Genomic DNA, 13,151 nt, shown 5'->3' with positions numbered 1-13,151 from the left:
GAAGTCATACTTTGCAAAATTTGACTTGTATAGTAAATAGATCCACCCACTCCTTCTACTGATAAAGATGGCTTGAAAGGACACCTGAAATATAAGGAATATATCAATCATACATTTGTATGTACTATGCTGACACATTTAAGTAAACTGGCAAAGGTCTTTATGGCACTAAACTGCTTACTAAAGAAAAAATGAGCACATCATTAATCAGTCTTATCTGTAATTCAGTTAATAAAGATGACTATTTATGAGTCTAAATATCTTTACAGAGACTTTCATTACAAAAATTGTGATTATACACAACTATGAATTCACCAGTTAATTGTAGGAAATGAAAAGTTTCATGAAATTTCATGGATTTTCAAGTTGAAGATCCCCATTTAACTAATAATTATAATAAACTTGTGGGCTTCCCTGGTGGCTCAGATGGTAAAGAATCTGCCTACAGTTCAGGAGACTTGGGTTCAATTCCTGTATGAGGAAGATCCCTTGGAGAAGGGAATGGAAACCCACTCAAGTATTCTTGCCTGGAGAATCCCATGGTCAGAGAAGCCTGGAGGGCAACAGTCCATTGGGCTGCAAAGAGTTGAACACGGTTGAGCAACTAACACTATAATAAACTCATTTTTAAAATTTCAAATTCAAGAAATGAATGTATGAGACAGTTTATTTTGTTAGCATTTCATAATGCCACTTTTAAGCTTATTTCTTCCTGAAAAATGAAGTAGTATTTTAATTTCAACAACTTGAAATAAATTTCCTTTGTTGTTGTTGTTGTTGTTGTAAATTGGGTTTTCACAGAAACTTAGCCATTAGTTTGAATAGTGACAATGTCCTGTTGTTGACTGGCACAAGTAGGAAAACTACATTTCTGGACTGGCTTTCATGAGTCAGATACTCTACTAGTGCTCCATATACATTATTTTATATAATTGCAAAATAAGATAAATGTTCTCATTTTACAAATGAAAAAATTGAGGCTTTCAGAAATTCGGTAACACACAGCCTATCAAGAGGGTCAGTTAGATCTTATTTCAGATCTGTGTGAGTCTAAGACTTGAATGTTTTTAATAAGGACCCTGATATATCAGACAGTTTACCATTACTTTTGAAATAAGCTGAATTGGAGCCTACTTGTACCTATATGTGCAAAGAAGATTGATTTAGTAAAGGGATACTTTAAACAAGATGTAAAAGTTAAGAAGATGAGCCTGAATCTTGTACTTTAAATCGGCTTAGCTTTGGGTAACATATTCTGAAGTTTTTTGACTCACTTTTCCATCTCTTATATGAAATGGTATCATCAGATGACTAGATGACCTTTAAGGTTGAAGCAGTAATCAAAATGTTTAAAATCAGTATGGTGCCACAGCAGAATAGAACAGATGGCCAAGCAATCAGAACTGAGACCAGTTCTGATGAACCAGTATCCAGTGCAAGATTAGCATATGAAATGCAGAAGGCGTTTTATTTCGAAACACTATGAACATTTACTTTGACATATTTTGTATGTGAATATCATAAATTTAATTTACATTTTTAATTCCATATTTGTGGCATCTGTTTTTTATATTTAATTAACTGTTTTTTTCCACTAAATCTCCTAAGTAGCCATGTATTGACATTATTTTTAACAATGCTCACATTCATTTAAAATGAACTCAAATCCCACTAAACTAACTAGTCATTGTAGAAGTGTGTGTAATTATTATTGTGTAAATTCTTATAGCCCAGAAATATTTTAAAGAAGAAAGCATCATATTTCTTTATAATACTGTAGGCGAGATTAAAAAATACTAGCCACAGCAGAGAAACAAGTTTTTTAAAACAATTTCATTTTTTTTTTAAATTTCATTGTTTTTTAAAAAAGAAAATTGCATAAAACTTCCTGGAACATTATTTACTGGTGTTAGTTCTGGTTTCCTCATTCTCAATCAAAGGAAGAGAGAACAACAAATAAAATTGTTCGACACCACTTTTGGGAAATACACAGGATGCTGGTCAATTTTACAGACAGCACTTTCATCCCAACTCTTTGAAAAAAAGTCAGACACTAAAATCATTTAACAGATGTCATGTGAATACTTGGATTTCAAACTGTAGGTCCTTAGGAAAGCAAAGAAAAATACTTAAATGCAAAATAACCTAAAGTTAAAATATTCTTGTTTGACAGATAATAAACAATGTATGTTTGCATATGTCAAAAACCTGTAACTAAAGTAAGATCACTTGGTTTAAAGAAGAATGAGCTATGAACTGCAGAGAAGGTGCTAACCCTAGAATTGACCTTGGAAAAAGTCATATAACTTCTTTGGCTTGTTCCTCCTTTCCATGAAATAAGAGACAGTGGTGTAATCAAGTCGCACAGACCAATTTGTTTAAATGTTATTGCAATTTGTAAGCTTTGAGATCTTAAGCTGCTTGGTACATCTTTCTGAGGATAAATCATGCTATATGACATGGATTATTTTTTATGGAAATAAAACATGAAATAAAGGCTAAGTATCTACTGGGATGACTGCCATATAGTAAATGCTCAGCAATTATGACTATAATGAACAAAGGTAGTGATAAAGATTATTAATTTTATTAAATGTTCACTATGGTCTTATTTAGGTAAAATAATCTCTGATAAAAGCTACATGTATACTTATATTGAATTATTGACCAGCTTTCCAGTAACTAACAGAAACAGAATTTTCAGATTTTTTGATTAATGATTGATCAGATTCAAGAATTAAGACTGTGGACACATCGCTTGATTTTATAATTCTATCATACAAATCAATCAATAATGCAGTAATTGAGCATTTTGGTAATTTGTTAATTCAAAACCCAACAGAAAGGGAACGATTTAGCCATGGCAATTCCAAAGTCTACACAAGATACACAGGTTATGAAACCCTAACTCCTGCCACCTGCTCACTGGGATAAAATGGGATTAGTGATTCTGAAATAAGATTGTTTAGGGAAACTAGATACGGAAAAGGACAAAAGTTAACTCCATTGCCAAATTTGGTGAGATTGACTCTTTTGCAAAGTACAATACTGTGATTTATAAGGAATGTGTATTTGGCATTCGCATTCAGATTCCTCACATGTCTTTGGTCTTTACCACATTTTCTAGCTCACAACTCCCAAAACCCTCGGAATTTCCTGAATGACAAGAGTCGTGGGAGCATCTTCTGTTAATAATATTTGATCTCTTACCCTCCTGAAATCACTTCAGAGACATGAAGATGAAATGGGTGTCTTGTTCTTCATAACAAGCCTCTTTCCAAAACAACTGGGTTTATGTTAACGAGGTGACATTTGGAATGTAGCTAAGGACGAGGCTGTTTGCCAGGGAAACCAGCCTGAATAAAGAGTGGGAGCTTCAGTCCCACCTCCTGATTTTTGAGGAAGAGGTAGGGGCAAGAGATTGAGTTAAATTACCAATGACCAATGGTTTAGTCAACTGTGCCTATGTAATGAATCTTCTATTAAAAACCCCAGAAGACACAGTTCAAAGAACTTCCAGGCTGGTGAACAGGTAGAGATTTGGTGACAGTGATGCTCTTTCCCCATATCTTGCCTTGCGCATCTCTTCCACCAGTTTTCCTAGTTATATGCCTTTATAATAAGCTGGCAATCAAGTCAGTAAAATGTTTATCTGAATTCTGTGATCTGCTCTACCAAATAACTTGACCCTGAGTAGGTGTTGGTGGAAACCTCTGAGTTACAGCCAGTCTGTCAGAAGTACAGGTAACAACCTGGACTTGCAACTGGCATCAAAGTTCATGGAGGGGGTCATTGAAACTTCCAGTCTATTGCTGTTGTTCAGTCGCTGAGTTGTGTCCAACTATTTGTGATCCCATGGACTGCAGCACTCCAGGCTCCCCTGTCCTTCATTATCTCCCAGAGTTTGTTGAAACTCATGTCCACTGAGTTGGTGATGTTATCCAATCATCTCATCCTCTGCCACCCCTTTCTCCTCCTGCCCCCAGTCTTTCCCAGCATTAGGGTCTTTTTCAGTCTACAGCTGATCAGTTATAGGGTGATAACCTGGCTTGTGATTGACTTCTGAAGTGGGGGTGGGGAAATTTTGTAGAACTGAAACTTCAACCTGGGAAGCTAATGCTATTTCTGGGTATCAGAACTGAGTTGAATTCCCCAAGAACTGAGCTGGGGTCCGGAGAACTGGTTATTGGAGGTGTGGAAAAACCCTCACACACACACACACACACTGAATTTGGGTCCCAGAACTCAATTAGGAGTTTTATACATCAGGACCAGGAATTATACCTTGAAATAATATAAAGAAGGTGAAAGAATAATTTTTACCAATTTACACAGGGATGCTGTAGGCATCCCTTCTTTTATTTTCAAGCCTCTTCCTCTCTGCTTCTCTGTATTCTGAGGCCTGAGTTGACTCACTTTAATCCAAGCCCTAGGACATGGGAACTCATGCTCTAAGTCATGCCTGAGTTGCACAAGCATGTATGCTTAGTCATATCTGACTCTTTGCGACCTTATAGACTGTAGCCCTGCAGGCTCCTCTGTCCATGGGATTCTCCAGCCAAGAATGCTAGAGTGGATTGCCATTTCCTCCTCCAGGGGATCTTCCCTACCCACCAGGCAGATTTTTTTACTACTGAGCCACCTGCTCTAAGTCAATCAGCTTGTAAATACCCATTCATTTTTAAGGGAGTGGACACACTGCCCCACAAGCAAACAGAGCCAGCATCTGACACGTCTGAGTTCAAACAGTGGGTGAGCATCTCCTGTGTGTTAGATCGTCCCATGCTCTATCACCCTGGCTACCCAGTAACCCACTCTTATCCTGCTAGGATTTGCTTTATTAAACTTTTATTTCATCTAACATTGGGTCTAAGTTTTTGTTTTCCTACACCTGCCCTAAATTTTCATCACCTTTCCCTAGAAACCAAAACGGTATCAAAAAAGCATTGAATCATCAGGCCTGAAAGTTCTTCAACTGAAACCTCTAGAAGTGTGCTCAAGTTTTAGAGTTGATTATCGCTGGGATTCTGATGCTAAAAAGAGATGCATCCATGAGAATCTTGATATTCATATATTCAGAATAAATAATGTCATGAAGTTATATCGGGGAGCTATCTCTGTTTTGAGAAAATTCTTTTCATAAATTTTAAAAGCAGAGACAAGGCAGTGGATGTTGGCCTCATTTAGCTTATCCCAAAATTTGCATCACTTTAGAATGTAAGAGGAGAATTGGAGGATGTTAAACGATGGTATTGATTTAAGGACCATCTGCTACTAATTTGAGTCAGAGAGGGAAGTGTCGTAATTTTAGCACATACAATGGATTTGACCGCAGCATTCAGTGCTGTATATTTATATCTGTATAAGGATCTTGAAATGTTTAAGTAGTCATTTTTCATGGGTATATTAATCAAACATTTTCTAAACAAAAGAACACGGTAAAATGTAAACTATTCATGGTATGTCACAGGATATATGTTTTAACAGTGAAAGAATCATAAGAAGTAATGATGTGTTATGATATGACATAAAATGGATCATTAACATGCTTCTCTGATAATTAATGGTTCTTTACAAAGACAACAAAATTGTCCACTTTTGGCAGAGATTTTCCAGGCTAGTTGATTAATTTAAGGAAAATAACTGTAATTATTTCAGTGGCATGTTTCCCACTGGTAGAGAGATGACCATTTGCAAAAATAGTCTTAAACAAAAGGCTCAGAGTACTCTTGTTATGTTTTAAGTTGTATTTGTGAAACACAGTCATACTCAGTGATTGTTTTGTACCACAGTACAGGATATATCTCCCATATATGCCATAATGTTTCTGATTTAAAATACTCTAAATTTAATTCTAAATTAAATTATTTTTGATAAAATATTTAAAAATTTTTGTCTTGCTTGTGTATTTTAAGATATACTTACGGGTTATCCAATAGCAGTATTACGGGATTAAGTTCTTTCTTTGGTCTATAATAAGCCCTGAGAGGAACAATAAAATTATACAATCCATTTCCAGCTGTTTCAGCTGCAACTATAATTAGCTTATTTTTGAATCCATAGGCTTTTGCGTCCTCATAGTAGTTATGCTGGCAACTCTAGAGAAGAAAAATTATACACAGAAATACCATTTTTATACTCCACTAAAATTGGGTGAAAAAACTTAGGAGACAAAGAAATGTGAAATTAGTCCATCCTAGTGAATCCTTTGTTTTCTAATCAATTTGGAAATAGTTACACTTTTCTATGCCTAATTCTCCAGCCTGAAGGTGTGCAGGGACAAAACCAGTGAATTCCAGGTGTGCAGCCTGATATGGCGGAATGAAAAGGCAGTGGTATGTGTGTACACACATTCTGCTGCAAAGAGGAGCTTGCCACTAGATGACATCTGGGAATCAGTATTAAGGAATCATCACAATGTATATGTATATCAAAGCATCATGTTAAATACCTCAAATATACATAATTTTTATTTGTCAATCATAATTCATGAAAGCTGGAAAAATAATCTACCTCTGACTTTCATTTCCAGAAATAGAGTAACATTATAAGTAAGTAACCCTGCAGCATTCCAAGAACTGAATACCAAAAGGATAGATATTAAAAGGGATTTTTTTCATTAAAAAACAAACAAAAAATCTGTAATTGTCTAAAAGTGTACCTGAGCTGACAAGATAATGATGTAAATATCCAAAAGTAAAATACTAATACTAACAATAACAAGAACAACATAATAACACATTACCAAAACGTGTTTCCTGAGGGTATTTTGCTACTTCCAAGGGAGCTAGAATTTACTGGACTTGGCATTATTAAATCAAGATCCTTTTAAATAAAATTATCTGCCTGGAGAACTGCTTTAGCATTCTGGCTTTTTAACCTTTATGTCTTTACTTATGTTTCTTTTTATTTGGGGTGAGATTAGTTGATTCTCTGTGGATTCATGATCAACTCTGGAATATTCTCTGCCTTCATTCCTGAATAAAAAATTGCAAAACACTTTTTGGGAACAAGGTACCTCAAGTCAGCAGAATCAATAAGCAACAGAATTAGACTCACAAATATTACAGACTTCCTTGTTACTAGATTCAGAATAGAAAATGAGCATGTTTACTACATTTAAGGAAATAGAAGAGAACAAGAGGATATTGGAAATATTCAGGTAGATGTTTAAAAAATTATAAATTACTCTAGTCTGGAATTAAAATGCAAATTACTCTAGTCTGGAATTAAAAGGCATCACAACTTTAAACAGACATTCAAAAAATGATTTAAACTGCACATTCTGTTCATCTGAAGGGATCAACTGCATGATTGGGTTGAAGTAATTATTCAGAATACAGGGAGAAGAGAGAAAGTAGTATGGAAAAAATTAAGATGTGTGAGAAGACAGTGTCTAATACACATTTAAACAGAATGTCTGAAAAAAAAGATGAGAATCACTATTCACGTACAGATTGACTAAGGCTTTTCTAGAATTAATGAAGCATGCAAACCACCAGGTTCTGGAAACCCAATGAATCCTAATCCAAATAAATAAAGATAAATCCAGGGTTATACACATTGCTATACTGCAGGACAATCAAGACAAGAAGAAGACCTTAAAAGCAGCCATAGCGAAAAGAACTGTACCTACAAGAAACACAAATTAGAATGACGGCTGACTTCTCACCAGCAGTGTGCAGGACAGAAGGCAGTGAAAAAATCCTAACATGTTCAAAGGGAAAACAAAACAGAAAAAACAAACTCAGAGCCTGGAATTGGACACCCAGCCAAACTAGTCTTTAGGAAGGAGGACAAAATAAGGACATATCCAGAAAACTGAAATGGAAAGAATGTATCACTATAGGATTTCATTAGCAGGATTTCTAAAGCTGTAATCATGAAAGTGGAAAGATCAATCCAGAAGGAAGAATTAAGGCATAAGAAAGAACAGAGCACAGGAAATGATAAAGGAGAAGGACAGCAGGTCCCCACTGGAAGTACCATTGGAGAACTGTTAAGTATAAACAGGATCTGAGGCCACATAAATTTAGGTCCTTTACAAAGAGATCATGGAAGGAGAAGGTACCAGGTCGGGGCTGAGATTATTAAGTACTTCATTTTTATGAGCTCAAGTGAGGAAAAAGAACTACTTTAGTAAATTTAGAAGCAGCATAATTAGCAAGAAAAAAATAACACAAGGGTATAATATGGAATTTATTTTTGATAAACCTTGTCCAGGAAGGAGCCTGCTGATGCTCATGTAAAGGACACTGGGCAACAAAATCCTTGCTCAGAGACTCCATAGATGCAGCAGGGTTGGCTGCCTAACCCCACCCTCTAGTCGCAAAGTGGGCACTCATTTGCAGAACAGACCACCACCTCCAACCAGACTCAGTTCAGTTCAGTTCAGTAGCTCAGTTGTGTCCGACGCTTTGTGGCCCCATGCACTGCAGCATGACACGCCTCCCTGTCCATCACCAACTCCCAGGGTTTATTCAAACTCATGTCCATTGAGCAGGTGATGTCATCCAACCATCTCATACTCTGTGGACCCTTTCTCCTCCGGCCTCCACTCTTTCCCAACATCAAGGTCTTTTCAAATGAGTCAGTTCTTCCCATCAGGTGGCCAAAGTAATGGAGTTTCAGCTTCAGCATTGGTCTTTCCAATGAATATTCAGGACTGATCTCCTTTAGGATGGCCTGGTTGGATCTCCTTGCTGTCCAAGGGACTCTCAAGAGTCTTCTCCAACACTACAATTCAATAGCATCAATTCTTCAGCACTCAAGCTTTCTTTATAGTCCAACTCTCACATCCATACATGATTATGGGAAAAACCATAGCTTTGACTAGATGGACCTTTGTTGGCAAAGTAATGTCTCTGCTTTTTAATATGCTGTCTAGGTTGGTCATAACATTTCTTACATGGAGCAAGAGTCTTTTAATTTCATGGCTGCAGTCACCATCTGCAGTGATTTCAGAGGCTCCCAAAATAAAATCTGCCACTGTTTCCACTGTTTTCCCATCTATCTTCCGTGAAGTGATGGGACCAGATGCCATGATCTTAGTTTTCTGAATTTTGAGCTTTAAGCCAGATTTTCACTCTCCTCTTTCATTTTCATCAAGAAGCTCTTTAGTTCTTCCTTACTGTCTGTCATAAGGGTGGTGTCATCTGCATATCTGAGGTTATTAATATTTCTCCTGGCCATCTTGATGCCAGCTTGTTTTTCAACCAGCCCAGCATTTCTTATGATGTACTCTGCATATAAGTTAAATAAGCAGGGTGACAATATACAGCCTTCCTATTTGGAACCAGTCTGTTGTTTCATGTCCAGTTCTAACTGTTGCTTCCGGTTCTGCATACAGATTTCTCAAGAGGCAGGTCAGGTGGTCTGGTATTCCCATCTCTTTCAGAATTTTCCACAGTTTGTTGTGATCCACACAGTCAAAGGCTTTGGCATAGTCAATAAAGCAGAAGTAGATATTTTTCTGGAACTCTTTTGCTTTATCGATGATCCAGTGGATGTTGGCAATTTGATCTCTGGTTCGTCTGCCTTTTGTAAATCCCCTTGAACATCTGGAAGTTCATGGATTAAGTGCTATTGAAGCCTGGCTTGGAGAATTTTGAGCATTACTTTGCTAGCATGTGAGATGAGTGCAAATGTGCGGTCATTTGAGCATTCTTTAGCACTGCCCTTCTTTGGGATTTGAATGAAAACTGACCTTTTCCAGTCCTGTGGCCCTGCTGAGTTTTCTGCATTTGTTGGCATGTTGAGTGCAGCACTTTCATAGCATCATCTTTCAGGATTTGAAATTGCTCAACTGGAATTCCATCACCTCCACTAGCTTTGTTCATAGTGATGCTTTCTAAGGCCCACTTGACTTCGCATTCCAGATGTCTGACTCTAGGTGAGCCATCATGCCATCATGATTATCTGGATCGTGAAGATCTTTTTTGTAAAGTTCTTCTGTGAGTTCTTGCCATCTTTTCTTAATATCTTCTGTTTCTGTTAGGTCCGTACCATTTCTGTCCTTTATTGAGCCCATCTTTGCATGAAATATTCCCTTGGCATCTCTAATTTTCTTGAAGTGATCTCTAGTCTTTCCCATTCTGTTGTTTTCCTCTATTTCTTTGCATTGATCACTGAGGAAGGCTTTCTTATCTCTCCTTTCTATTCTTTGGAACTCTGATTTCAAATGGGTATATCTTCCTTTTCTCCTTTGCCTTTCTCTTCTCTTTTCTATTTGTAAGGCCTCCTCAGATAACTATCTTGCCTTTTTCCAATTCTTTTTCTTAAGGATGTTCTTGATTACTGCCTCCTGCACAATGTCACAAACCTCCATCCATAGTTCTTCAAGCAGTCTGTCTATTAGATTTAATCCCTTGAATCTATCTCTCTCTTCTACTGTATAATTGCAAAGAACTTGATTTAGGTCATACCTGAATAGTCTAGTGGTTTTCCCTACTTTCTTCAATTTAAGTCTGAATTTGGCAATAATGAGTTCATGATCTGAGCCACAGTCAGCTCCTGGTCTTGTTTTTGTTCAATGTATAGAGCGTCTTCATCTTTGGCTGTAAAGAATATAATAAATTTGATTTCAATATTGACCATCTGGTGATGTCCATGTGTAGAGTCTTCTCTTGTGTTGATGGAAGAGGGTGTTTGCTATGACCAGTGCATTCTCTTGGCAAAACTCTATTAGTCTTTGCCCTGGTTCATTCTGTACTCAAGGCCAAATTTGCCTGTTACTCCAGGTATTTCTTGACTTCTTACTTTTTCATTCCAGTTCCCTATGATGAAAAGGACATCTTTTATGGGTGTTAGTTCTAGAAGTTCTTGTAAGTCTTCATAGAACAATTCAACTTCAGCTTCTTCAGCATTACTGGTTGGGGCATAGATTACTGTGATATTGAATAGTTTGCCTTGGAAATGAACAGAGATTATTCTGTCATTTTTGAGATTGCATCCAAGTACTACATTTTGGATTCTTTTGTTGACTATTATGGTACTCCATTCCTTCTAAGAAATGGCACCAACCAGACTGATGCCACCTAAAGAATGGATAATCTAAGAGGTCATAGACTAATCAACAACAACCGGAAACTTCTCCTTCTTAGAGACAGATTATCATCTTTTGGCTTTGAAAGTCTCCATTTCTCCTTCAGCGAGACTCACCTCTAAAAGCCTAGCTTTTTCTTGCATCAGGTTCCCTGCTTGGTAGTTTAGTCACTAAGTCATGTTCAACTCTTAGGACTCAATGGACTGTAGCCTGCCAGGCTCCTCTGTCCATGGAATTCTCTAGGCAAGAAGACTGGAGTTGGTTTCCTTCTCCAGGGGATCTTCTCGACCCAAGGATTGAACCCACCTCTCCTGTATTACAGGTGAATCCTTTACAGAATGAGAGCCAGGGAAGCCCAAAAGGTCAACCTTGCCCAAACAGTGACTTGAACCCTGGACCCTCAGATTAAAAGTATGATGATCTACTGACTGAGCTCTGCTGGGCTCCCTGCTTGTGGTAAGTCACTCAGTCGTGTCTGATTCTTTATGACCCCACGATCTGCAGCCAGCCAGACTCCTGTGTCCATGGGATTCTCCAAGCAAGAATATTGAAGTGGGTTGCCATACCCTCCTCTGGGGATCTTCCCAACCCAGGGATTGAACCCGGGTCTCCTGCATTGCAGGAAGATTTGCTACCATGTGAGCCATCAAGGGAGCACTGAATGACTAAACACACACAGAGAGATGGAAATTGAAATTTAATGATAAAGTTATCTCTCCAAATTGTAAAACCTGTAAGCATAGAGCTGGGATTTTCAGAACAGGTAACTCCAAAATTTAGAATAAAAGAAGAAATTCCTGGTTAGAATTAGTGGCACGTTTTAATTTCTGGGAGGTGGAGAGTTGCACAGTGTCCTTTTTATGTGCTTTCTTATTCTTTAGGAAAATAAATTTTTACACAGGTCGTGTCCAATGGCCATGCTGTGAAAGAGATAAAAATGCCCACTTTCTTACAATGTTTCTGTTTTGGATGATTTCTCCTGAACATCCAGCCAGGAACCAAAAACAGTATAAAATCTTCAGAGAAGGAGTCATTAAACAAGATACTTCCAGTCTAATAGATAATGAATCTTTGTGAACAATACATAGACTACCTAACTTGCATCACATCAAGCAATTCCACTTTGAGATTTGAGGCAAAAATGCCTAGTAAAATACATAGAGCATATTTGGCCAAAGTGATCTGGGGAGGACTCTGGTTTGTGGCCCTGACACCTTTGTTTTCCTTTTAAAAACATGACTGATCAACTCCTCAAGTACATCAGTGGAGGGTAGAGCACTGGGGTAATCATTGCTGCTGCTGCTAAGTCATTTTAGTCATGTCCGACTCTGTGCGACCCCATAGACAGCAGCCCGCCAGGCTGCCCCATCCCTGGGATTCTCCAGGCAAGAACACTGGAGTGGGTTGCCATTTCCTTCTCCAATGCATGAAAGTGAAAAGTGAAAGTGAAGTCGCTCAGTTGTGTCCAACTCTTAGTGACCCCATGGACTGCAGCCTACCAGGCTCCTCCGTCCATGGGATTTTCCAGGCAAGAGTACTGGAGTGGGGTCCCATTGCCTTCTCCAGGGGTAATCATTAGTGCAGCTAAAAAAAGTAAAATTCACCACCTTATGTATTACATTGACATTTGAAATATAATACTCTATAAACATATTTCAGTCAAGAAATTGTACAAAATTACTTAAATGCATGCAACTACATGATGCCATCATTTTATTTTTACAGAAAATAACAGTCTGAAGTGCTTACCTTGTCTAGTCTTAAGCAGCAAAATGGTACTTTTTCATGAAGGAGATGACAAAAAGTGGGTGAACTTCCTATGTATGGAGAGTAAGGTGGGTAGCCTTTAGCATATCTGTAAAACAATATGAAATACCTAATTACCTTTAATAATGCAGGCAAAGTCTGACAAATCAGTTGTAGTCACATTCATCACTTTGATAAAGTTAGATGCATTAACGTTTTGTGCTGCAATTATATTCTGATAAATAATTTGGAACAAGGGCCATGGAAAAAGCTGGCTCATCACATGATTTTGCGAACTAGTTTTCATATGTTTAAATGGCTGGAAAAAGTCAGAAGAGGAGAGCTATTTCATCTCATGTGA

General features: G+C 37.6%; 1 protein-coding gene across 2 annotated transcripts in view; it reads right to left on the bottom strand.

Annotated features, from left to right (window-relative positions):
- The window catches only part of KCNT2 (potassium sodium-activated channel subfamily T member 2), a 439,686-nt gene that overhangs the window by 90,238 nt on the left and 336,297 nt on the right, over nt 1-13,151 (bottom strand). For both annotated transcript variants that reach the window (XM_005690450.3, XM_013970060.2), the window contains exons 18-19: nt 12,794-12,899; nt 5,926-6,098 (exon numbers count right to left, since the gene is read on the bottom strand). In XM_005690450.3, coding sequence (XP_005690507.1) covers nt 5,926-6,098; nt 12,794-12,899 — 279 coding nt within the window. The remainder of the gene's footprint in view (nt 1-5,925; nt 6,099-12,793; nt 12,900-13,151) is intronic.

This window comes from Capra hircus, chromosome 16, assembly GCF_001704415.2.
Source record: "Capra hircus breed San Clemente chromosome 16, ASM170441v1, whole genome shotgun sequence".
Classification (NCBI taxonomy): Eukaryota; Metazoa; Chordata; class Mammalia; order Artiodactyla; family Bovidae; genus Capra; species Capra hircus.
The sequence above is the reverse complement of the archived record's forward strand: the minus strand, read 5'-3'. Positions and strand labels throughout refer to the sequence as shown.